Source organism: Pongo pygmaeus, chromosome 4, assembly GCF_028885625.2.
Source record: "Pongo pygmaeus isolate AG05252 chromosome 4, NHGRI_mPonPyg2-v2.0_pri, whole genome shotgun sequence".
Classification (NCBI taxonomy): Eukaryota; Metazoa; Chordata; class Mammalia; order Primates; family Hominidae; genus Pongo; species Pongo pygmaeus.
Genome location: NC_072377.2, coordinates 94,646,934 through 94,671,040, shown reverse-complemented (window position 1 = coordinate 94,671,040; position 24,107 = coordinate 94,646,934). Strand labels below are relative to the sequence as shown.

The window sequence follows — 24,107 nt, the reverse complement described above, 5'->3', positions numbered from 1 at the left end:
ATAGTAATAAATGTTCTGGAATAAAAAGGTGATGGGGAAGTTTCACAGGTGAATAAATTCAGAATATTTCTATTAGAGATTCAAAATGGACTTCAGTATATTAAAGTGTCTAAAAATAATCCTGCATAGAAAGAGCCTACTTAGCTCAATCAAGGTTTTCCCAAGTCCATGTGAACCTGGAATCCCTTTTTTTCTTTAAAATTCAGAACAATTATTTCTATTCTGCTGAATAGCAGTGCAGAGCAACAGTTTGAGAAATGGTACTACATATAGGCTATCTCAGGAAAATAGAAATATAAATTTTTCCTGTTTTTAAAAAATTTAAAATCTTTAATTCTTCATCCTATGATGTAGAAAAGGTGTTGAATTTTAAAAATTTAAAGCCTTTAATTTTTATCCTATGATGTAGATATTAAGTTGAGGTAGCAACCTGCTATTTCATTAAAATGTTTCTAAATTACAGTTGTTGTATAAAACACTTTCTAAATGTCTGTAAATTGGTTAGTTTCTTTTTACTTTTCAGTGGCTACTTCCCATATTTCAAAAGAACCAAGATTATGAAGATAGTAAAGGAGAGGAAAATAATACAAATATGGGTGATAGAAGTCTGCAAAAGTATATAAACATTTGGGAAAGGAGAACTAGACAGAACTAAATACTAAATAAGAAATGTGAATCCCAGAAAGATATAAAAAATGTAAGAGAACTATAAACACCACAGTAAAACAGTGCTCATGAAGAAATGTCAATAGTATCAAATACTAAGGGGAATCTATGCAATGAAAAATATGTAACCAATTTTTTTAGTGCAACGGATTTTAGCTAGCATGAAAAATAAATGTTTAAGATAGATTATAAAGTAAAAAGAGCAAGTTACTGAACAGATTGCAGTGTAAAATTCCATTTGTGTAAGAATAAGACACATATTTGAATACGCATAAAAATTTTTCAAAGGGTATATAAAAAACTGTCAATAGCGGTTACCTCTGGGAAGTAGGAATACAAGATTCAGAAGGAGTCAGGGGAATTTTACTTATTTTTCTACATCCTTCTGTACTGACTGAGGTTTTTTTGTTTTTTTTTTTTGTTTGTTTGTTTTCCGTGAGCACATATATTTTTACAGCAAATTAAAACAAAGATGGAGGAAAGAGACTTCTGAGTTAAACTGGCAGAGACTCGTTGCATGAGTTGTGCCTTCTTCAAATGCACATGTAGACACCATAAAGGGCCAAGACTAACAGAAAGAAAGAAACTAAAGATTAAAATGTTTCTAAAATATAGGTACAATTTCACTAAGGAAGGAATCAGTTTGGAGTAGACTAGAGGAAACACATTCCACGCCATGAACCTAAATAACAGGAAGTACCACAAAGGGGGTGTTAAGGTTTGGCTGTGTCCCCACCCAAATCTCATCTTGAATTGTAGCTCCCATAATCCCCTCATGTCATGGGAGGGACCTGGCGGGAGGTATTGAATCATGGGGGTGGGTTTTTTCCAGTCGTGTTCTCATGATAATGAATAAGTCTCACAAGATTTGATGGCTTTATAAAGGGCCGTTCCCCTACACACGCTCTCTTACCTGCGGCCATGTAAGACATGCCTTTGCTCCTCCTTCATCTTCTGCCATAATTGTGAGGCCTCTCCAGCCATGTGGAACTGTGAGTCCATTAAACCTCCTTTCCTTTATAAATTACCCAGTCTTGAGTATGTCTTTATTAGCAGTGTGAGAACAAACTAATACTGGGGGTAAGACCCATTTCCTGACTTCTTTGAACTCCAGGCCACAGAGACTACACTAACCAAGAATAACTGGCTGCCACCTACCTCAGAGCTTTAGTGTTCCCATTGTTATCAGCTCTTTCATCTTTATATCAATTCTGGGTTTCCAATTCATAATATGTAGAGAGTAAAAGGAATGGGAGTGATGCACTGCATCCCAGAATTACAGATTTTTCATAAGTACATCTAATGAGGTCTCAGGCAGGGAGCACATATTTTCCTAGAAGCCCTTACAAAATTTTTTAAATGCATATATTGTAAAAATAACAATAAGCAACTATGAAGAAACAAAAGCTTGAATGAAGAGATTAAAATAATACTATTTAATAATAAAAATCTCAAGGAAAAAATGCAATTGCAAAACTACAATGTTCATGAGAAACAATAAAATGCACAATTCAAACTGCAGAAAATTTAATCAGTGATGCATAGGACAAATTCAAGTTGTTTTAGAATGCAGAGGAAAAGGTAGAGATAAAAATGATACGCATCATGATTCTCTCTCACAGTATTGGCGTAGTTGTTCTCTGTATATTTCTTTCCTCTTATCTTCCCAGGACCATTTTATTTTTACCAGCCTACAGTGATACTTAACAAAGTTTCTAGAAGTTACTCTGCTAAGAGAAAGACAAGAGAGGAAAGACATAATAGGGAGTACTCTTGGGACCAACAACAGTGGATGGGGCAGGAAGGAAGCAGGAATGGGTAGAAGGCAAAGAGTCAAAGTGGGCAGTGAAAAAATAAGGTATATCATAAAAGACCAAGGGAAACAGAGGCAGAGCTTTTCAGAACAAACTTCTCTTGAACATGGCCCTACCCTGCATCTCAGTGGTGGATGCTCTGATGTTCACTAAGATTCCCCTTCTGGGAAGGACTCATTACCCTGTCTGCTGAAAGTGTTCCCAGCAGACAACTCTCATCTGTCAGGCTCCTTTGCAAATTACCTCATCTGAAGACAACCCCTTCTCACATGGTCAATTGCTCTTCCTGGCATGGTCTATACACAATGACTGCTCAACAGAAGATTATAAAACTCACCATCATTCTAACTCAGACAGCTCTGAAGGGTCAGTCCCTTTTCAAAACAAATTGTAGTATACTGTAGCGTCAGTTTCAACTGCCTCATGGTTTGCCTTCATCCCTGCCCAACCCTGCTTCTTTCACTTACACAGGTGTTGACCTCAAGAGCACTTCCTAAAAAGCCTCTGGACACGAATCTCCACCTCATAATTTTCTCCCCAAGGAAGGTAAAGTGCAATTTCCCCCTGACTTATCACCTATAGACGATTCATCAGTTCCGGAGAGTTGCATGTTTCTATAAACAAAGTATGGAGCTTAGTTGTCCTGCATAAAGTAGAAATAGGAAAGAAGGACTTTGCCCTGTTACCAAGGTAGGACTGAACAGAATTATTGTGAGAATTTCCCTGTAAGATGGGCAATGGTGACTCCACAGTCACGGTTACATTTTGAGAAAGTCCAGGAAACTATTATACAGTAAGCATTGGTACAACCTGGGATGTACCGCAGGTATAACAGCTTCTGCAGACTAGGTTTCCTTATTGCCAGTGTGAATACTAAGTTGCTATGAGGACGATTTCCACCTGGGCATTATTGATGGAGTGGATAGCACTAGCCATGACTAGAACTGAGAGATGATGAAAGACATCCTCAAAACCAAATTAGAACCTGTGGGAGACATAGATGTTTGTATATATTCAGAACTAGACATACAAAAACAACGGACCCATTACACAGTTGTACATGAAATGTACCAGGCTGATGACCAAACAAGTAGATGGAGAGAGTGGAATCTAGAAACAACCCCATCCCTCCTAATGCAGTACTCTAAAAATGGATGAACTTATTCGCTGGAAGAAAAGATCAGACTATTTGCCATTTTAGTGTAGATTTTACGCTGAAAACAAGAAAACCTTTTTAATCACCTGGGAAGTGTATCTAGCAGTAAGAATCTGGTAACTGGGAAATTATTGCTTCTTATTACTGACGAAAATCTTTATAGACATTTGAAACTAATTTCTAAATTCTAAATGCTCTCAGGTGAGAGGTTTTCAGATCATGGCTAGAGCACACAACCTAGATGTTTCATGAGTCATCATGTGTCAGAAGCTGAGAAGTAAATAGATGATATTCCTGCAACATCTTCCTTGAGATTTAATACCATCAGGGTAATCACACCTCAAGAATGATGGCAGAGCATGTGCATGGCAAATAGACTGCCAGGGGGCATCACTGATGACTTCCTTAATCACATACTGCAATACTGAAGGGAAGAAAGGTATTTGTTTCTGTGCTATCTCATGTTGAAGGCTCCGAAGAAGAGTCACTAGACTGAAAAAAAAGAAAGTAAGACATGGACCGTGTAAACATATTTGGTGGAATTCCTTTGGAAAACCACCTACAGAGCTTTTAATGTTTTTAATGTTTATTCTCTATTCATTTTCAAAAGTGCATAGGTTTAGACTTTCTATATCTGCTGTATATCTGCTAGAGCCAATTTCACATAGGTTTTTAAAATTTGTCTACATTTATATAGTCTCTTACAATTTTCAATATTTTCTCTCTTTTAATAATTATTTCCTTCTTGTCAATTCTTATTTTCTAAGTTTGTTTAATTTATGAATCAGGTTTTACTGGTATTTTTGTTTTTTTAACTAATTGTACTCTGGTTTCATCTTTATTAATTTAAGAAAGCTGTTTAGGCATTAAATTAAGAAAGCTGTTTAGAATCGAACATGATTCTAAAAGCAAAAACTATAAAAAGACTGACAAATCTGGACTTTTTTCTTCTCTCTGGACTGTTTGTTCATCCCAGAGAAAATACCACACTGCCTTATTTACTTTAACTGTGTATTATCTGACACATTGGCTAAGTAGGGCCACCCTCCACATTCTTCTTTGTGAGTTGCTGGCTATTCTTGGCATTTTGTATTTCCATGTATATCTTATAATCAGATTGTCTCTTCCACCTCCCCATCCTCCCTTCCAGAAAAAGACTTAGGAGTTGATTGGTAAATACCACTGTCCTGTGGTTAGGTTGGGATTATTCATTAAAAAAAACTCTGTGCTCAGCTTAACTGGGCCCCATATGCTGCTTCCCCACCTTCTTTTGATTATTAAAACTAGCCAAAGAAGGGAAAGAGGAGGAAGAAACTGAGTGCACACAGGCAACCAGAAAAATCACATCCTACAGTGGGTTGGTTGATACTCCAGCCAAGGTTCTCAGGCTCATGCTGATGAAGACATAAAGAAACAGATCTGTAATGTCCGACCAAACTTTGAAAAAGGGAGTCATTCTTACAAGTTACAGAAACCAACTCCATGGGCCAAAAGATTATGTTCCTCCTTCAAAGTAGATAGGACCTTGCACCTTCACTTCTTATCACTGTGGGAGGCTGAGACACATACAGATGGACTGTAATATGCTTGCTATTCTCAAGCTACTTATTGTGTTTCAGTTTTTTGATTGGCTGAAATACTTTCTTAATTTTTTTTCAAAGTGTACATGGATGTTAAAAACTACAAGTTTTTGTAAGTTTGACATTGTCTTGTTATGTTACACAATCAGTATTTTGAGTCAGTATAGAAGTTCTGCACAGTCAGAATAATTCTGCACACTTAAAGGGAAAACTGACTAGACTTGGTAATCAAATACATGTAACGATTACAGAAAGGGTGCAGCTGGGGATGACACCCAGACATCCAGCGTGGTTGATTGGCTTTGCCTTCAATCAGGAGAGGAAAACTGTGAGAGAAGGGTAGTTTTGATGGTAAAACGGGGGCAGAATCTGAATTTAAAAATTTGACTATAGATCAGGCACAGTGGCTCACGCCTGTAATCCCAGCACTTTGGAAGGCCAAGGCGGGCGGATCACAAGGTCAGGAGATCGAGACCATCCTGGCTAACACAGTGAAACCCTGTCTCACTGAAAAATACAAAAAATTAGCCGGGCGTGGTGGTGGGTGCCTGTAGTCCCAGCTACTCGGGAGGCTGAGGCAGGAGAATGGTGTAAACCCGGGAGGCGGAGCTTGCAGTGAGCAGAGATCGCGCCACTGCACTCCAGCCTGGGCGACAGAGTGAGACTCTGTCTCAAAAAATAAATAAATAAATAAACATAAAATAAAATAAAATAAATTTTTAAAAAAATAAAAAAAAAAGAATGGCCAGGCAAGGTGGCACATGCCTGTAGTCCCAGTTACTCATGAGGCTAAGGTGGAAATGTTGCTTGAGCCAGGAGGTCGAAGCTTCAATGAGCTATGATCGCATCACTGCATTACTGCCTGGTTGACAGAACAAGACCTTTTGTCTCCAAAAAAAAAAAAAAAAAGAATTTGACATAGGTAACAATAATCTATTGTACATTTCAAAACAGCTGCAGAATAATTAGACTGTTCCTAGCATAAAAAAAAATATTTAAGGTGATGGATATCTCAATTACTCTGATTTGATTATATGAATGCATCAAATTATCACATGTACTCTGAAAATATGTATATCAATTATGTATCAATAAAAACTTCAAAAAAAAAGAATTTGATTTCAGATATCTAGAGTTTCTGTGTGTGTGTGTGTGTCGTGTGTGAATTTTTCGCCTCATCATGCATATGGATTTCCAAAAGAATCCCAGTCATAGTAAATATTATCACATGAATTTACAAGTAATACTATGCAAAAGAAAATCAAAGACAGCTCTCGAGGTGTGGCCACACAGGGTGACTACAGTCACCATTCCCGTCAGCAGTGACAGCACAGCACTCAGTGCCTCGAGTGGATGGCTCTCTAGGGACATCAGGTGCCAGTTCTCCTCAGGAAGATGATCAAAGTTACCGGTGAAAGGCCAAGTTCTGAACAGAAAATTGGGGGAACAGCGCCAGGATCTGTCAGAGGGCCAGTGGGAAGACGCTGGGGTGCAGAAAAGGGAAGCAGCAAGAGTCCACAAAGATTGACCCCCAAGGAGCTTGGAGCCCCATGGAAAGTAGATGGGAGTGCTTCTCTCCTCCCCTCACTCCTCTGACAATCTCCTGACTGCCAAGCTTCTGAGGAGCCCCTCTGTGCTAGTGACCCAAGACAATGCTATAAGTGGCGATTCAGGAACTTCCCAGGGACAGAGAACCAGGTTGCTAGCTTGTGCAGGCGTGCCTATGTTTCCCTGAGACCCAAACTGAGATGGAGGGTGCCATACTGGTTGTGTACCCATAGTGTCACTGCCCTGCCTGAGACCTCTCTGCTCTAGAGTCACTGCACCACCAGATCTCCTGCAAATATACCCCACAACTGGCTCTGATGTTGGGAAGCACGGGTGACAGGTGGGTCCCAGGGAGCTAAAGGACTTCTGGAGATCTAACCCACAGTGTAGGCTGCCCATAAGGGAGGGGGAGCACAGCCCATCAAAGTTCCCTTGGGACAAAGGAAATGCAGGCATAGGGCCAGTCACTGAAGGGGGCAGCACCAATGCCTAGGGACAGTCGTAGAGAGGGGGTCATCTCCCCCTCTAGACTGTTGCAGACACAGCTGTGGTTCTTCCCACTGGGATTTAGTGCATACACACAAAGAAAGCATTTTTTTTGTGTGCTTTTTTCAGTGGCTCAATCCCTGCTGAAAGTGAGCCTGTGCCACTTGGGCTTACAGGAAGAACAGGGCCCAACTCCCCCTCTTACACAGAGCAGCAGCGTCCCAGCAATGGAGGACAGACAAGTTGTGAAGTTGCTTGCCCTGGAGTTGCGGAAGAGGCCCTGCCCTGAGCCCATTTTGGTAGCAGCTTCTAGAGGGGCATATCTGTGGCCTGTAGCTGCACTGAGGAGCCAAAGGACAAAGTCTTTATGAATTGAAAGTCATGAGTCCTGCAACAGGGGCACGAGAGGGACGCAAACTTCATTCCTGCTGGCTCAGGACTAGAAGCTGGTACACCCCCTTACCACTCCCCAAGAGACCCCAATACATTCCAACATGATCGCTTCTTACCATCCTTCCCTGCCTGTAGCCCACACCAGGGCAGGTGCTTCCACTCAACATCAGACATCAGTCAACCTATTCCCAATAGCAAGGGTATGGAATCAACTTTAGTGTCCATCAATAGTGAACTGGATAAAGAAAATGTGGTAGATATATACCATGGAATACTACACAGTCATATAAAATAATTAAATCATGTCCTTTGAAGCAACATAGATGCAATTAGGAACCATTATCCTAAGTGAATTGATGCAGAAACAGAAAATCAAATACCATGTGTTCTCATTTATAAGTAGGAGCTAGACAATGGATACACATGGACATAAAGATGGAAACAACAGACACTGGGGACTACTTGAGGTGGGAGGGTGGGAGTGGGGTGTGGGTTGAAAACTACCTATTGGGTACTATATTCACTATTTGGTTATGGGCTCACCAAAAGCCCAAACACCAGCATTATGCAATATACCCATGTAACAAACCTGCACATGTGCTCCCTGAATTTACAATAAAAAGGAAAAAGAAAATCAAAGACAAATTAAGGAAAAATTACAGGAGTGCTAATGCTGACTATACCTCATCAAAATGAAGGGTCCCATTCAAAGGACTAAGGTTATGTTTAGCCTTCTCATCTATGGTCCACTGAAGTCGGACGGTTCCTTTTCCTCCTGGGGACCGGACAACCGTCAATGTCACATATGAATCAGGGTCATCGGATGAAAGGGATTCATCAATCATTACCTGAAAGAAGAAAATTCAGTAAGGCCAAACAAAAAAAAAAAAAAAAAAAAAGAGCAGGATAAACAAGTAGAATCTTATTTCTGTTTACTATGACTGCAGTTTTAAAATTTAGAATGTTACATGTTATTATCATGTGGCAGAAAAAATTTGTTACCAAATCCCACTTTCTATTCCTAGATGCTCAACTAGTTGGCATTTCCTGTCTTCTCTTGCAATTAGGTAGAGCATGTGACTGAATTCTGACCCAGAGAATAGAGGCAGAAATGATTTATGCTGCCAATACTCTTGCCATAAACACCCACACAAGACCCCACATCCTCTACTTTTCCATTTGGCAGGTGAATAGAGAGGAGGCCCAGGACCTAGAAGAGGACAGAACCCCAAGATGGACAGAGTCTAGGGCCTGAGAGCTGCCAGTTGAATAAGAGGTGTCCATAAGCATCAGCCAACTGGGCACTCTGGTGCAGGATTCCTGCATGAAGAAGAAATGCACATTTACTATATGAAGAAACTGAGACTTGGGGGGATCTTTGTTACTACAATCAAGCTCCTCACATAATACAGACCTAAACTGTCCTCTGAATTATCTGTGGTGTACCTACTTTAGCGAGTCAAACTTTAAAAGAGGTTTTATTACTCTGAGATAAAGAGAGGAGATTCAATACATTCATTTACCAGAATTATTTATTTTTTATACAAGTCCTTATTAACAGATCTAGTTTAAGTGAAGTACATATGTTGACTCTGTGAAGCAAAGTTCTCATTGAACCTATATCATCCATCTGCTATACAAACAGAAAATATAACACAATGCTTTCCACTTTCAAGACGGATAGAAGCTTAACATGCAATACAATCTTGTTTTGTTTTCTTCGTGAGATTTGCATTGATGTCAAGAGCACAGATTTAAAACAAACTGAAATGAGCTTCTATTGTGTGTCAGTTCTTACATATACCTTATCTTATTTAAACCTCACAGAAACTCATAGAAATCTGAGGGCCAGATATATACATATATTTGGAGAGGAGGAGCCTGGAATCTAATTAGGGTATTTTGACTGCAAACTGTTCATACCACTCCTCAGGGACCAGTGATATTTAGTAAGAAAAAAATAAAGGAAATCCATTATATAAGTCTTCTTTGATTCCGCAGATGTAACATTTTAGTTTAGGTTTCACAAGTAGATTTCCATGGGTCTCTGCTATTCCCAGGGCTTTGGTATATTTAACCACATTGCCCTTGTGAACAGCTTGTTAATTTTGATGGATTTATACTAACAGTCTTTTCTCAACGTACCTCAGCTGTGAAACTAATCTGTGTCACCAAATAATGCTAACAGAATGTTTATTGTGTGCACAATATTGTGGTTATTAAGGTTAAAAGATAAGGTTATTAAGGTTAAAAGATAAACTTCACGTTACCAAGAAACTTTTGTGATAGGAAAGATAGGATATAAGCAAGGAAAAAAGTCACAAAGGGCTGAGCATCATGCAGCTACTATTATCACCAACAATCAAAATAGCCATCGACATCTAATGAATTAAAGCCCAAGCACGCATGCTTTACATATTCAACAATACAGTAGGAATTGGGTAACCTAAATCTTCCCTTTAGACTCTAAGACAAATTGAAAATTTGTAGCTGTAACGATATTATTTCCCAGAACAGGTGTGCTTAACACTAGGTTTAAAACACTAGAGTTTATGACCGCAGTTACAATAAAATGAACAAAAATTATTTATGAATACTAGTGTAGGTCTTCATTTTCTCTAACAATAAAAGTAGATTATAAACACATTGTCCAGTGCCCAAGTCCAGAAGTTTGATGAAAAACGTTATTGTGAAGTTTCATCAATTGAAGATTTGAATACTAAACCCTGAACTTGTAATCTAAACTTATATGCTAAGAGACAATTTTATAAAAAATAAATTACATACTCATGTGTAATTTTCTGCTGCTTGAGAGATACTCACAGTTACTCTTTTGCCAATCCAACACTCTTTACAAACACAGCTGCCCATTTTTTTTCCAAGGAAGAGCTCATTGGGCTACAGTGAAAGTTTGTTCTGTCCCTCTTACAGGTCCTATTTTCTTATGAAGTTGAAATTCAATAGCCAAATCATTAGGCAGTTATTTGTTATATTTCAATTTTGGAGCATCAGGAAGTCCAGCCCTTGTAGGCAAGCTGTCAGTCTAGCCTTCCATCCACAGGAGAGTAGACAATGGGTATTTCAGCAATTGGTTTATTAATTAAAAGTGATCTATGTGAATTACTGACTACCTATAAGTGATTAAATGAAGGGAATGGTGACATATGTGGCCAGAAAAGTTGCTGAGTATATGGGGATTATCTAAATATTTTTATGGCTAATTCATACCTTGGAATTTCTTTTGAAAGATAAGGTCATAATATTATGTCATAGTTATCATGTAATAATAATTATGATAGAATTTATAGTGTTTTATACTTAAGATGTAGTGATAATTTAGTACTAGGTACCAAATCTGGCTGCACAAATACTTAGTTTTCATGATTAATTAGCCTTTTTTTCCTCTCTCTCTCTCTTTGTGGCTGAATCAATAATAATTGGGTTCCTTCTTTCAAGTCTTGGAAGTAAACAGCCAATGAGAAGTAAGAGAGAACAAATATAGAGAAATACATGAGCTGGGTGGGGGGTGACTGTGGTGTTTTGTTCTACATAAGTCACAACAGACTAGCATAACAGTGGGTAATATAAATCCCTCACCAGTTAAACCCATTGTGGGATGTAACATGCAGACCCATGACAGAATCTTGCCTGTGACCAGATTGGTGGTCTGGCAGTAAAGCAGGCAGAGAATAGGTGGTATGGATGAAAAGTACATCTTAGTCTACTACACCCAATAAATAGGAATCTGTTCCCCTTCGTAATTTCCCAATATTAAGAGCTCACATTACTATCAAAACTGTGTGCACAGGCTGGAGGATTGGCCCTTAATTCAATAGCCCACTCAAAAGATCCTTGAGAAGAGACTCACACATGAAGGGTAATAAAGACTTTCTTTCTTTTTTTTAAAGACGAAGTCTCACTCTGTCACCCAGGCTGGAGCGCAGTGGCATGATCTCGGCTCACTGCAACCTCCGCCTCCCGGGTTCAAGTGATTCTCCTGCCTCAGGCTCCCAAGCAGCTGGGACTACAGGCATGTGCCACCACACCTGGCTAATTTTTGTATTTTTTTAGTAGAGACGGGGTTTCACCATATTGGCCAAGCTGGTCTCAAACTCATGACCTTGTGATCCGCCCGCCTCGGCCCCCCAAAGTGCTGGGATTACAGGCATGAGCCACCGCGCCCGGCCTTTTTGGTTTTTTTTGTTTTTTTTTTTTGAGATGGAGTCTCTCTATGTTGCCAGGCTGGAGTGCAATGGCGTGATCTCAGCTCACTGCAACCTCTGCCTCCTGGGTTCAAGCGAGTCTCCCGCCTCAGCCTCCCAAGTATATGGGATTACAGGCATGTGCCACCACACCCAGCTAATTTTTGTATTTTTAGTAGAGACGGGGTTTCAACCATGTTGGCCAGGATGGTGTCACTCTCCTGACCTCGTGATCTGCCCGCCACGGCCTCCCAAAGTGCTGGGATTACTGGCATGAGCCACCATGCCTGGCCAAGACTTTCAAAACAAAAATGTAAGACACTTTCTACTCAAAATTCCATGAAACTCTAGCTTGAAACAAGGCGTTCCCCTGATATATTTAACTTACAGTCTTTTCTTCAAATCCAAATACTCCAAATGGAGAATCATTTTGTGGAATAACAACAGTTACCACAACATCATCACCAAGTCTGCCACCTCCAGCAACACTGATCAAGGAAATATTGAACGTCTCTGTCAATTCAAATTCAGTATCATCAATTACGGTGATTTCTATCATTGCAGTAACCTATGAAAGAAAGGAAGGAAGGGAGAAAGAGAGGGAGGAAAAGAAGGAGGAAGATAGAAAATGAGGAAAGAAGTAATGTAATCACAGTTTTTGCTTACATATATTTTAATTTTTTAGCTGAAACCAAAAATCTCAGAAACATGGTACTAAAAAGTAGTTCTTTTTGCTTATTATATTTGTAATACTTTTAAAGTTGTATATATTTATGGCATGTATATTTACGGCATTTTAAAGTTGTGTATATTTATGGTATTTCAAAGTCAGAAATTTACAGTCTATTATTTTCAAGATAAAACATTATTGATGTGATAAGAGTATTATTTACAGATTAAAAACAATAAATCTTTATTCTTAAAATTTTTTTAATGTCAAGCAGGTTCTAACACCATTGCACAAACATAAAATGCAGTATGCTTGGTATTAATATTACATGATATGAAACTTACATAAAAATTACCACTGTCTTCTACAATTAAAATAAATCCCATTGGTTTCAAATATTGTTCTTGAAATGTAGTCAAAAAGAAAGGCAGAAAGAAAACCCAAATTTGCTTTTCCTGGATGTTTATAATCAGGATTTAGTTCAATTTTCTGAGTCTATGTTAAAAGTTTTTATAAACTTATAAATAAATAAAACTTGATCTAGCTTGCAGTTTCACTATTGGTCATAAAAATATTCCAATGTTTCTGACACAGACATTTATCAGAAAATGAAGTTAAATCCACCTAAAATCTTTAATTTAACAACAGAGAAAAGTGAAAAACCTGGATATCACACTCAGACAGGTAGAAACATGAATAAAATCAAATGCTCAAATAGAAGCTAATTAAATTGCCTGTACCTCAAATCTGTGCTGTAGAATACAGAGTCCCTTCCCTAGAGGATGTGAGTTTTAAGAATAAGCATGATCCTAAGGATTCTGGTTAATGATAGAACTTGAACCTCATGCACAGACAAAGTGCTGATAATGTCATTAAAGTTGGAAGGCTGCTTCAATGAATAATCAATGTATTTGTTTCTGCTTTTAACATAAGAATCTCATTGACTTGCATTCCACTTTTTTTTTTTTTTTTTTTTTTTGAGACGGAGTCTCGATTTGTCGCCCAGGCTGGAGTGCAGTGGTGCGATCTCAGCTCACTGCAAGCTCCGCCTCCCAGGTTCACACCATTCTCCTGCCTCAGCTGCCGGAATAGCTGGGACTACAGGTGCCCGCCACCACGCCCGGCTTATTTTTTTGTATTTTTAGTAGAGATGGGGTTTCACTGTGTTAGCCAGGATGGTATCCATCTCCTGACCTCGTGATCCACCCGCCTCAGCCCCCCAAAGTGCTGGGATTGCATTCCACTCTTTTTACTAGGAAATGTTTCAAGTTCTAAATCTGTTTTAAAAGCTCAGGATTTCAAAAATATTAACAATAATAGGTTTTTCTCTGTAGGAAAATCTATATCTGTATGCTTACCTTTTAACAGCATTTACTACTGTCTCCCATGAGCAACTAATAAGTTGACGTATACTCTGGTAATCTGTCTAGCCAAAATAAGGCTACCTGTAGATAGAGGTGCTAGTTAAAGTTACTAACATTTTCATGGTTGTTCATATGACTTTTCCACTTACCGATAAAAAAATTGTATGAAAAGATCTTATTCTTACATATTACAAAATGCCAAGTTTACAAAATTTGTAATTCTTGGGGAATGTTTTATCATATTTAAGACTGGTTAGCCTAAATCTAGAATATTGTTTTTCAGTTTTTCAAGTTTTAACTATTTTGTTCATTTTCTCTTATTTTAGTCAATTTTTTTAATTATAAAGGGCATTTTAGATATTAAGTAAAAACTGTCCACACTTCTAGTGCAAATTCTAAATAAATATCTATATTTACTGGCATTAAGAAACAAAATAAAAGATAAAAGAAACTACAGTCCACAGGAAGAGTCTAGTTCATCAGACAGTTTTCTATACATTGTTAGGCACTTCTAAGTCAATTATTATCCTGTTTTGTAACTTCTATTTATTTTAAATAAAACTGGGGCAGGGGGTTCAGAAAAGGGTAAGATTGTTGTATCTTTATAAGTCTCTTCCTATGCCCATTAATAAATTGTATTTCAATTAATAATATTTGTTTGAATTAACATAGAAACATTTAGAGTATAATGCATTTAGCAAGCACTAATGTACAGTCATTTGATGGATGCCTACAAAATGTCTGAAGCACAACTCAAAAAGGCTAATATGTTAATGACTGGCATACCTGTTTATCTGCAAATTCAAGAATCCCATGAGATGGTTTAAAGTCTTCCAGGCCAGCACCGTCTGGTGACGCTTTCCAATAAACATTTACTGCCCCAAAGCTTCCAGCCAGCCGGACTACAGGAACTTGAAGAACGTTCGAGGGTGGAGGCACCTCATAGGCAGTAATAACTTCCCCAGCGCCCTTTAAATAAAGAATATAAGTTGAAAGGGAAGATAAAATGGTAACTCTCGTAAGTCACCTTTCTAAAGTTACTGTTTCTACTTAACTTTCTATACTTCACCCTTTAAAGTAGAAATTAAACATGCATAAAAGGTCTTCTGAACTCTTATGTTTAATTTAATGAAAGTAAACTTGTTGAATCCTTTGGTCTAGCCCAAAGAAACCTAAGAATTAGTTTATAAGACAAATTTGGTTATTTGTTTATTTAAAAATAAATACAGGCAAAGCTAAATGTTTTGCAGAAAACATATTATAAAACACTGGCCAAATCAGCAGGGAGAGGCCTCTGTATGACTGTAAACAAATGAAAATTCATCTCACTCTAGTAACATGAAACATAAAAATTCCTCTGGGATCGTCATTTTCTTCTATCATTATCTCAGCTATTTCCATTCCAGGCCTCCGCACACTTGGCTGTCCTGCAGAGAAGTCAGAGTTCACCAGGTTCACCTCAGTGACAGTGACAATAAATCCTTCCTCCAATTCAGGAAGGTCATCCTGGGGGATGGGGGAAAAAGATGGTGTTTCATTTTTTTTTAAGACATTTAACTTGCATTGAATACTTGATATTTTTCAGTAAAGAAATAACTGACTTTGTTCACAGGAATGGCAGCTCTGTCAGACATAAAAAAGATTCTTGTTATATTTTAATACATTCCCACTGACCACTTCAGAATCTACGGAATATTCTAGCTCACTGGAGATGTTTCAATGGAATCTTCACACTCATTAGCAAATAAAATAATTTTTAAAAATCTATCCTGAAATTTTGACCATATTCTATTGTATGTTTTACATATTTAATATCCCAAAAGAAAATTCAGGAAACACTGGTAAATGCTACATACATTTTTAAAGCAAAAGCTCTAGACTTGAAAATCTAGATATGCCTATATTTAATTTTTAAAAATTTCTTAGTTTTTGCATAATGAAAAATTTCCAGAGATAAAAAACACCCTAAAAAGGGGGGAAAAAACCCTCATTTCTATCCCATCCCTTATATCTTTCCCAAATTATACTCTGCAGGAGATACTATTACCTAAAACTGCTAATATCACTATTAGTAACACTAACATTATATAATATCATATATATTTAATAACATATATTCTATGGTATATAATATATAAGATTAATACTATTTATATAATATAAAACACAACATTTTGTTATTATTTTATAATATCATTAACACTAATCCACTATTAAAATTTCTTGTGCATCATTACTGATATAGTCACATATTCTCCCCCTCTTTCTCTGTTTTTCTCTCTCCCCATACATACATGGATACATAAAGAGAGCTAAAACCAGATCTAAACCATCTGAAGACTAATCCTGATTCAAGTAATCATATCATGAAAGGAAAATACTGTCCTATTAAATGAATAATAAAAATAACCAGATTGATTTGGGCATTTCATTTGTTGTCATTAGTTTAAAAACTGACAAAACAAAATTACAGTGGATCCAATCAGATATAATTAATCTAAATTCAGTGCTTCAAAATTCATTCAAACAATATTCCAGTTCAAGAATAAATACAAGTAATAGACATCATTTTTGCCAGCCAGTTATAAAATATTCATTCATTATTAAATATTTAGGTGGGTGGGAACAGTAGAATACTTACATTTTTATGTTTAAAAGCATCCTTTTATTAAAAAAAAAAAGATTTTTACCTACAAGAGCATCACAACTTTACTTAAGAGCATTTTCCTTTATTTTAGATCACATTTATTGTAGCCTTGACTTACCGGCAAAATGGAAACTTTGGCATGAGCTTCTTTTATGTTTTCTTTCATTATTATTATTGTTTCTTGCAATACATAATCTTCATTCTCAGTAGCTTGATTATCGACATGCAGTAAGAAATTGGGTTGAGCTCTCAAGTGAATGGCAATATCCCCAAGTAGTCCTTTATCTCGAGCTATTTGTAACTGAAGAGTGGTGGTGTTTTCTGTGAGAGAAACATGCCACGAGTAAATAGGCTTTTCTATTTGCTGTCAATGCTGTTTCAAGGACCCAGAGTGGAACACTCTACTTTATCCCTTGTAGACAGTTAAGGAAAAAGAAGTAAAACAAAGACAATGTATACTCCCAAGGATCATTCTGGGCTTGGTCTTCCCGGTCCCCAAAGTTGGGCAGAGAATCACCATCCACTCCTAGCATTATATCCCAGTTCTAATCCCCCACCTCTGATTCTCTAAAGCACCCTCCTATGTTGCACATGTCATACACTTTAACAGAAATTGCTGCAAAGTCTTAGGGAAGTACAGATATGCAGGTTGAACAGAGATGATAATTATAAATGCTCAAAAGATTCTTCAAAAAATGAAAAATTATATATACAAAGTCATTTAATGACTAATCATTAAGAGTGATTTTGTTCTTACAGTGACGTGCCTATCATGAGGCTCAAAGTATTTCACAGCACCTAACTTTTATTTCATTGTTTAGATTTTAAAAACTTAATTTGCCATATTAAAGACCCAGGAACATAACCACATGTTGTATTTTTCCCATTGACTATTCAAATGAAAGGTACTTGAAAGCTGGACGTCCATGTTATTATGTGAAAATCTTAGAACCTTCACCAGCAGCTAATATGAATAATTATTTGGGTGATGATTTTAGTACTCAAAAGAGAAACTGACCACTGTACACTTCACACAATAAAATTATTCTAATTACTATTTTGGATTAAACAATTAATACCTTTAGTGCCAGTACATTTCATTGTGTTGCTCATTGTTCTCTGTAACTACTGAAAATCTATAGAAAATATAGCTGAGTGAAGAAAGAGAACAGACGAATGATGAAAAAGAAAAAGTAAAATAAAAAACAGTCACTTCTACTGTACTCACAACTAAAATATTAATATTTCTATTATAATGTATCTTTTAAAAGACACATTTCCTATAACATTACTGCTAGGTGATTTCACATGATTACCAGATTTAACAACAATAAACAAAAAGGATTGAGTATGACCTGTCAAACTGAAAAAGTCATATAAAAAGAGAAATTTACATTCCTTATAAATATTAGAATTAAATTATCCAATGAAGCTTCTCATTAAAACTTGAAAGATATTTAACAATATTTACCTTTAGGCTCTGCTACTCTAATGAAGACAGACGCAGCATGCCAGCCCACCAAGCCAAAAGGTGAGTCATTGGGCAAAGTTGTTATAACAGACTTGCTTCTGTCCTGATCAATAGTAGCACCTTTGTATGAGTCCTCAACCCCTTCTGTGGTGATATGGGTGAGGGTTACAATCACAACCTCTGATAACTCTGGTATATCATCAGCAAGAATAGTCAGAGTGATTGTTGACAGTACCTGGCCTTCAGTAAATGAAATCTAGAATTTTAAAGAAAGAAGACGTTATTTATTTTGTAATTGTCGCTATGTAGTAAGAATATTTAAAAACTGATTTTCTTGAGTAGGCAACCTACTCATCTGACAAAGGGCTAATATCCAGAATCTACAATGAACTCCAACAAATTTACAAGAAAAAAACAAACAACCCCATCAAAAAGTGGGCAAAGGATATGAACAGACACTTCTCAAAAGAAGACATTTATGCAGCCAAAAGACACATGAAAAAATGCTCATTATCACTGGCCATCAGAGAAATGCAAATGAAAACCACAATGAGATACCATCTCACACCAGTTAGAATGGCAATCATTAAAAAGTCAGGAAACAACAGGTGCTGGAGAGGATGTGGAGAAATAGGAACACTTTTACACTGTTGGTGGGACTGTAAACTAGTTCAACCATTGTGGAAGTCAGTGTGGCGATTCCTCAGGGATCTAGAACTAGAAATACCATTTGACCCAGCCATCCCATTACTGGGTATATACCCAAAGGACTATAAATCATGCTGCTATAAAGACACATGCACACGTATGTTTATTGCAGCACTATTCACAATAGCAAAGACTTGGAACCATCCCAAATGTCCAACAATGATAGACTGGATTAAGAAAATGTGGCATATATACACCATAGAATACTATGTAGCCATAAAAAATGATGAGTTCATGTCCTTTGTAGGGACATGGATGAAACTGGAAATCATCATTCTCAGTAAACTATCCCAAGGACAAAAAACCAAACACCGCACGTTCTCACTCATAGATGGGAATTGAAAAATGGGAACACATGGACACAGGAAGGGGAACATCACACTCTGAGGACTGTTGTGGGGTGGGGGGAGGGGGGAGGGATAGCATTAGGAGATATACCTAATGCTAAATGACGAGTTAATGGGTGCAGCACACCAGCATGGCACATGTATACATATGTAACTAACCTGCACATTGTGCACATGTACCCTGAAACTTAAAGTATAATAATAATTTTAAAAAATTGATTTTCTTTTATTAAACCCGTAACTTAAATAGCAAGAGATATTTAAGCAACATAATAATATGATTCTACAAATCAGATGCCTTTCATATTAACAGAAGATTGTTAGGAAAAAGGAAAAAGCAAACCATTTATAAACTTTAAGCTAATAAAAAAAAAAAACATGCAGCCAAATTGTCAAATATAGGAGCCTGAATTCCATTCTAAGATAAAGTATATAGTCTCTCCGGGAATCTAAGTTCTAGATACCATATACAAAGATCCATAAAAATAAAATCGGGTGGCATACTAGCTTAAAGATTTTTCTCTACAAAACTTTTGCCCGGATTATTTCCTTTGACTAACTCTGAACAGATATATCACTAAGCAATGAATCAACTAAAACACAGGTGGAGAGAGAAAGATAGGGATAGATGCAAATCATAGCATCTGTCTTCTCCTTTTGTGTCTCTCCTGTCTAAAGAGTCAAATCCAAATTTGCTAAAAAGCATCTGAAGACATTGCTGATAGGACTTCTTGAATGTCATTTTTTCACTGATTCCCACCTCACACACCACTCTCCAGCAATGCAGCTACAAACTATTTATAATTATTCAAACTAGCATTATAGGCTGATGGATCTACCTTTGCTGACATTCATTTTTCCACCTGGAAAAGGCAATGGAGAATATAAATTCAAAAGCTCTATTCAGTCTATCGTTGATGGACATTTAGGTTGATTCCATGTCTTTGCTATTGCGAAGAGTGTTGCAATGAACATATATATGCATATGTATTTATGATAGAATGATTTATATACCTTTGGGTATATACCCAGTAATGGGATTGCTATATTGAATGGTATTTCTTTCTTCAGGTATGCAGCCATAAAAGAAAAATGAGGTCATGTCTTTTGCAGGGACGTGGATGGAGCTGGAAGTCATTATCCTTAGCAAACTAACACAGGAACAGAAAACCAAATATCACATGTTCTCACTTATAAGTGGGAGCTAAATGATGAGAACACATGGACACATAGAGGGAAACAACACACACTGGGGCTTATTCGAGGGTAGAAGGTGGAAGAAGAGAGAGGATCAGGAAAAATAACTAATGGGTACTAGGCTTAATACCTGGATGATGAAATAATCTGTACAACAAAACCCCATGACACCAGTTTACCTATGTAACAAGCTTGCACAGGTACCCCTGAACTTAAAATAAAAGTTAAAAAAATAAATTCAAGAGCTTTGTTAATAAAATCAGAGGTCAGAAAACTACTGCCCAATGGCCAAACCCATTTGTCATAAATCAAGTTTTACTGGAACACAACCAAGCTCATTCAATTGCATATTGTCTATTGCTGCCTATATTGTCTGCTAATATTGCTTATATTGCCTAGCACAATTCTATTACAAAGGCAAAGTAGTAGTGAAAGAGACCAAATGGCTCACAAAGCCTAAAATATTTACTATCTGGCCCTTTACAGAAAAAAGATGTACTAGCTCCCTGAATGAAATAATTAATTCTTCCAAAATATAGTCTATGTTTAAGGTACCATTATATATTTAAATTAGAAATAATTGTAATCATGTTTATATAAGAAATGATAATTGGAGAAATATAAATCAGAACATATAGAACCTGACAGACAAAACTTATAGTTTTGGCAGCTTACCTAAAGTAAATATTAAACGCAATAGAATTTGCTATAACATTCTTAATATACAGAAGCTCCAATCACCTTTGAAATAATACATAAACCTAGAAATGGTGAACCATGATATATACCTGTCCTTTTTTTGAGACAGTTCCTTGAGAGTTCCTTTAAAAGAACTCTTCAGAGAAGCATCTGGGCAATATACACAGACTAATCTATGAAACCAAAGGCAAGCCAAGAAGACAACCCATCTTCCAGCTGGGAACAAAAGGCTCTCTGATCCCTCTTGTTGTTAATCATGTACTTATTTGGCTCATTCTGATTCCATTCTTGAATCTCAGCTCCAACTTTATACTATTCTCAAGTAATGGATAATCTTGTCGTCTGCCCGGATCCCTTTTTGGGGCTGATGTACCCATCCCTGGGCTGCTAGGAACAACAGGTTCTGTGCTCCTCATTGGGAATCACCCTTTGCTACAGCAAATTGTCTCACTCAAGTTTATACCCAACCCTGAGGGTGGCCTAAAGTCAAGGACTGCTAAAATGGGGATATCAATGGCTCAGCTCTAAACTGGGAACAACTCCTAAGGACCAGCTCATCTCCTGAACTCAGTTGCAATCAACCTCAGTTGCAATTGCCTGTGGATCAACTTCTCCCTCTGCACATCCTCACCTTCCTCACATCCTCATAGATGTATCTCCCCAAAATCCTTCTGTCCACAACTCTCAATCTCAGAGTCTATTTACAGGAAACCCAACCTATATCACTCCACAACTCAGATCTACTTTTTCATAAGTCCGACTGTTTCACACAGACTTGTTCCCTACTTACTACTTCCATTGTGCCTAAACCTGGAAACCACATTTTGATCCTATTTGGTTGATTTTATCTTTCTAACAATGTAATGCACCCACAATGTGGCCAACGAATGTACTGAAACTCAAAAAGAATAACTTTTTAAAGGACAATTTTGGTTTTATATTTTTTTAAAAAAGAACAATACCCACAACTAGAAAACTAACCTTAAATTGTATCCCTCTCTACAATGATTAGTAGGAATCCAGTGTTGACATGGTCAAACTCAAACACTTCATCCATAAGGCAGGATTTGGTCCCATACATCACTAGTAACCATAATTTAAAAGTGTCTCCTATAACTTTGTAAATTACATACCACTCCTGAGGTAGGAAATATATCACTAATACTTCCATCAGCTTCCCATGCTATGGTTATACGGCCATATGTTCCTTTTAAGCGTTCAACGTTCAAGGTTACTAGGCTATCTTGCTCCATTTCTTCCACTTGCTTATATAATGAATTCTAAAAAAATACAAAGAAAGTCACAAGGGGTTACCTGAAATTACCTAATCAGACTTCTTTTTTTGTCTCATGTTATTATTGATTTGCAAACTTTGCAGTCCTGAGCAACGTGACATAGTAAGTGAAAACGACAATTAAAAAACAGTCATATAGAATGACCATGATTTAAAACACACATGTTTGAATAAGTAAAAGACTAAGTGAAAGTAAGCAAAAATGTTAATTATTATAGGATTATTTTATGTTTCTCTTTCTATATTTTTCAAATTTTGTTCAGTGAACATATATTACATTAATACTCAGAAAGCATGTACTTTTGTAAAAGTATTCATAGTATGTAAAAAGTTTGTAGAAGAGAAAGGATATAGAGTCAGGAGAGCAGGGAAGCCTTTTTCTCCTGTGTAACTTCTGGCAATCCCACTAGGTCTTTGTTTCCTATTTGTAAAAGAAGAGCTTGACCTATATGGTTTCCAACATCTCATCCATGCACAACGATGTCATGAGAATTAGAGCTTTCTCCTTGATCACTGGCAAATGTCTCTTATTCTTAAATTCATATCCTCTGAAATGTTTCTGTGGGCTCTCCTGCCTCCATTGATGGTGTTTCATCCTTAGTTCATGGTCTTTACAACTGTTTTTTCCTGCCTGAAATATCCCTTTCCCTTATGATAGAATTATTTACTTTCTTTCTTCTTCTTATCTATGCTTCCTAGCCTCTTTCTTTTGTCCCAAACTAATTATCTATTTCTGTGTGACTACAACACTCTTCACCAAACATACACGTCTCTTGACAGCCATTTCATGAACTGTTCCTCAAAATGAATGCTTCAAAGGATCTCTTCTCACAATACCCCTGGATTTTCCATATGCAGTAAAGCAAGAATATGGAGTGTAAAGATTTTTGAAAATCTTTCCATTCAGGTCACTATGATAACCTGAAAAGAGATTCCCCCATTAATTTCTTAAAACTTATGAGAGCTTTTACTTAGAATGCTAATTTGAGTAGCGATCCTATCCTTTAGCAATATTTTACACAGCATTTTAACACATTGTTACAGATGTTACACAGTAATAAAATCTTGCTCCAGGCAATCAAACATTCCTAAATAAAATGCCTTGATTTTAAAATATGCACATAATTTATTCACAAAAGACAAGGCCTTTTTAAAAAGCCAGCTCTCTCTGGCTCCATGCCCTCCATTAATGAGGGTTAATAAAATAAGCATTTCATGCAGCCAGAAAATATTCAAGAAATTCTCATTATCTACTATATCTCATTTTGAAATGAGATTGTCCAGACATAAAAGACCTGTAATGAAGAATTCTACTGAACAGATTGAAAGAATTCAGTATCTACTGGCAAGTATTGAATAACAGTAATTTTATGTCTCCAGAACAATTTTGGAACAAGCTTCATAAGGGGAAATCTACCACGCTCAAACAGTTGAGGAATAGCATGTGCTCTCCATCTGCTGTAAGGCTGCAGGGTGAGAAGATGGAACCACACAGCAGAGCATGCCGGTTCTCACCCCAGGAAGCCCAGCTCTGCCCTATAGACTTGTATAAGGCCTTGAGAAGGCCTTGTAAGTGTTCTGCCTCTCCCACAGAATGACAGGTTCATCCTAAGCCCCTAGCATGTGCCAGGCACTTTTCTGGGTGCAGGGATAAAGCTGTGAACACAGTAGTATCCCAGCTCTCATACTCTTCAATTCTAGTTAAAAAAAAAAAAAAAAGAAAGAAAACCTTGATGATAGACAAACTAGGTAATTACAAGTGTCATAAAGAAGAAACTTTTTATAAGGATAAAAAGATACAGAATGATGGTGGGGAGCTGCAATTTTCCATCAATGAAGAACTTTCTGGTAAGGTGTCATTTTGC

At 37.1% G+C, this 24,107-nt stretch overlaps 1 protein-coding gene across 6 annotated transcripts in view; it reads right to left on the bottom strand.

The window, feature by feature from the left end:
* Positions 1–24,107, bottom strand: part of ADGRV1 (adhesion G protein-coupled receptor V1) — a 593,238-nt gene that overhangs the window by 370,536 nt on the left and 198,595 nt on the right. For all 6 annotated transcript variants that reach the window (XM_054488480.2, XM_063664978.1, XM_063664980.1 and 3 more), the window contains 7 exons: positions 22,082–22,228; positions 17,998–18,253; positions 16,645–16,847; positions 15,209–15,385; positions 14,666–14,848; positions 12,234–12,413; positions 8,327–8,491 (listed from right to left, as the gene is read on the bottom strand). In XM_054488480.2, the coding sequence (XP_054344455.1) occupies positions 8,327–8,491; positions 12,234–12,413; positions 14,666–14,848; positions 15,209–15,385; positions 16,645–16,847; positions 17,998–18,253; positions 22,082–22,228 (1,311 nt within the window). The remainder of the gene's footprint in view (positions 1–8,326; positions 8,492–12,233; positions 12,414–14,665; positions 14,849–15,208; positions 15,386–16,644; positions 16,848–17,997; positions 18,254–22,081; positions 22,229–24,107) is intronic.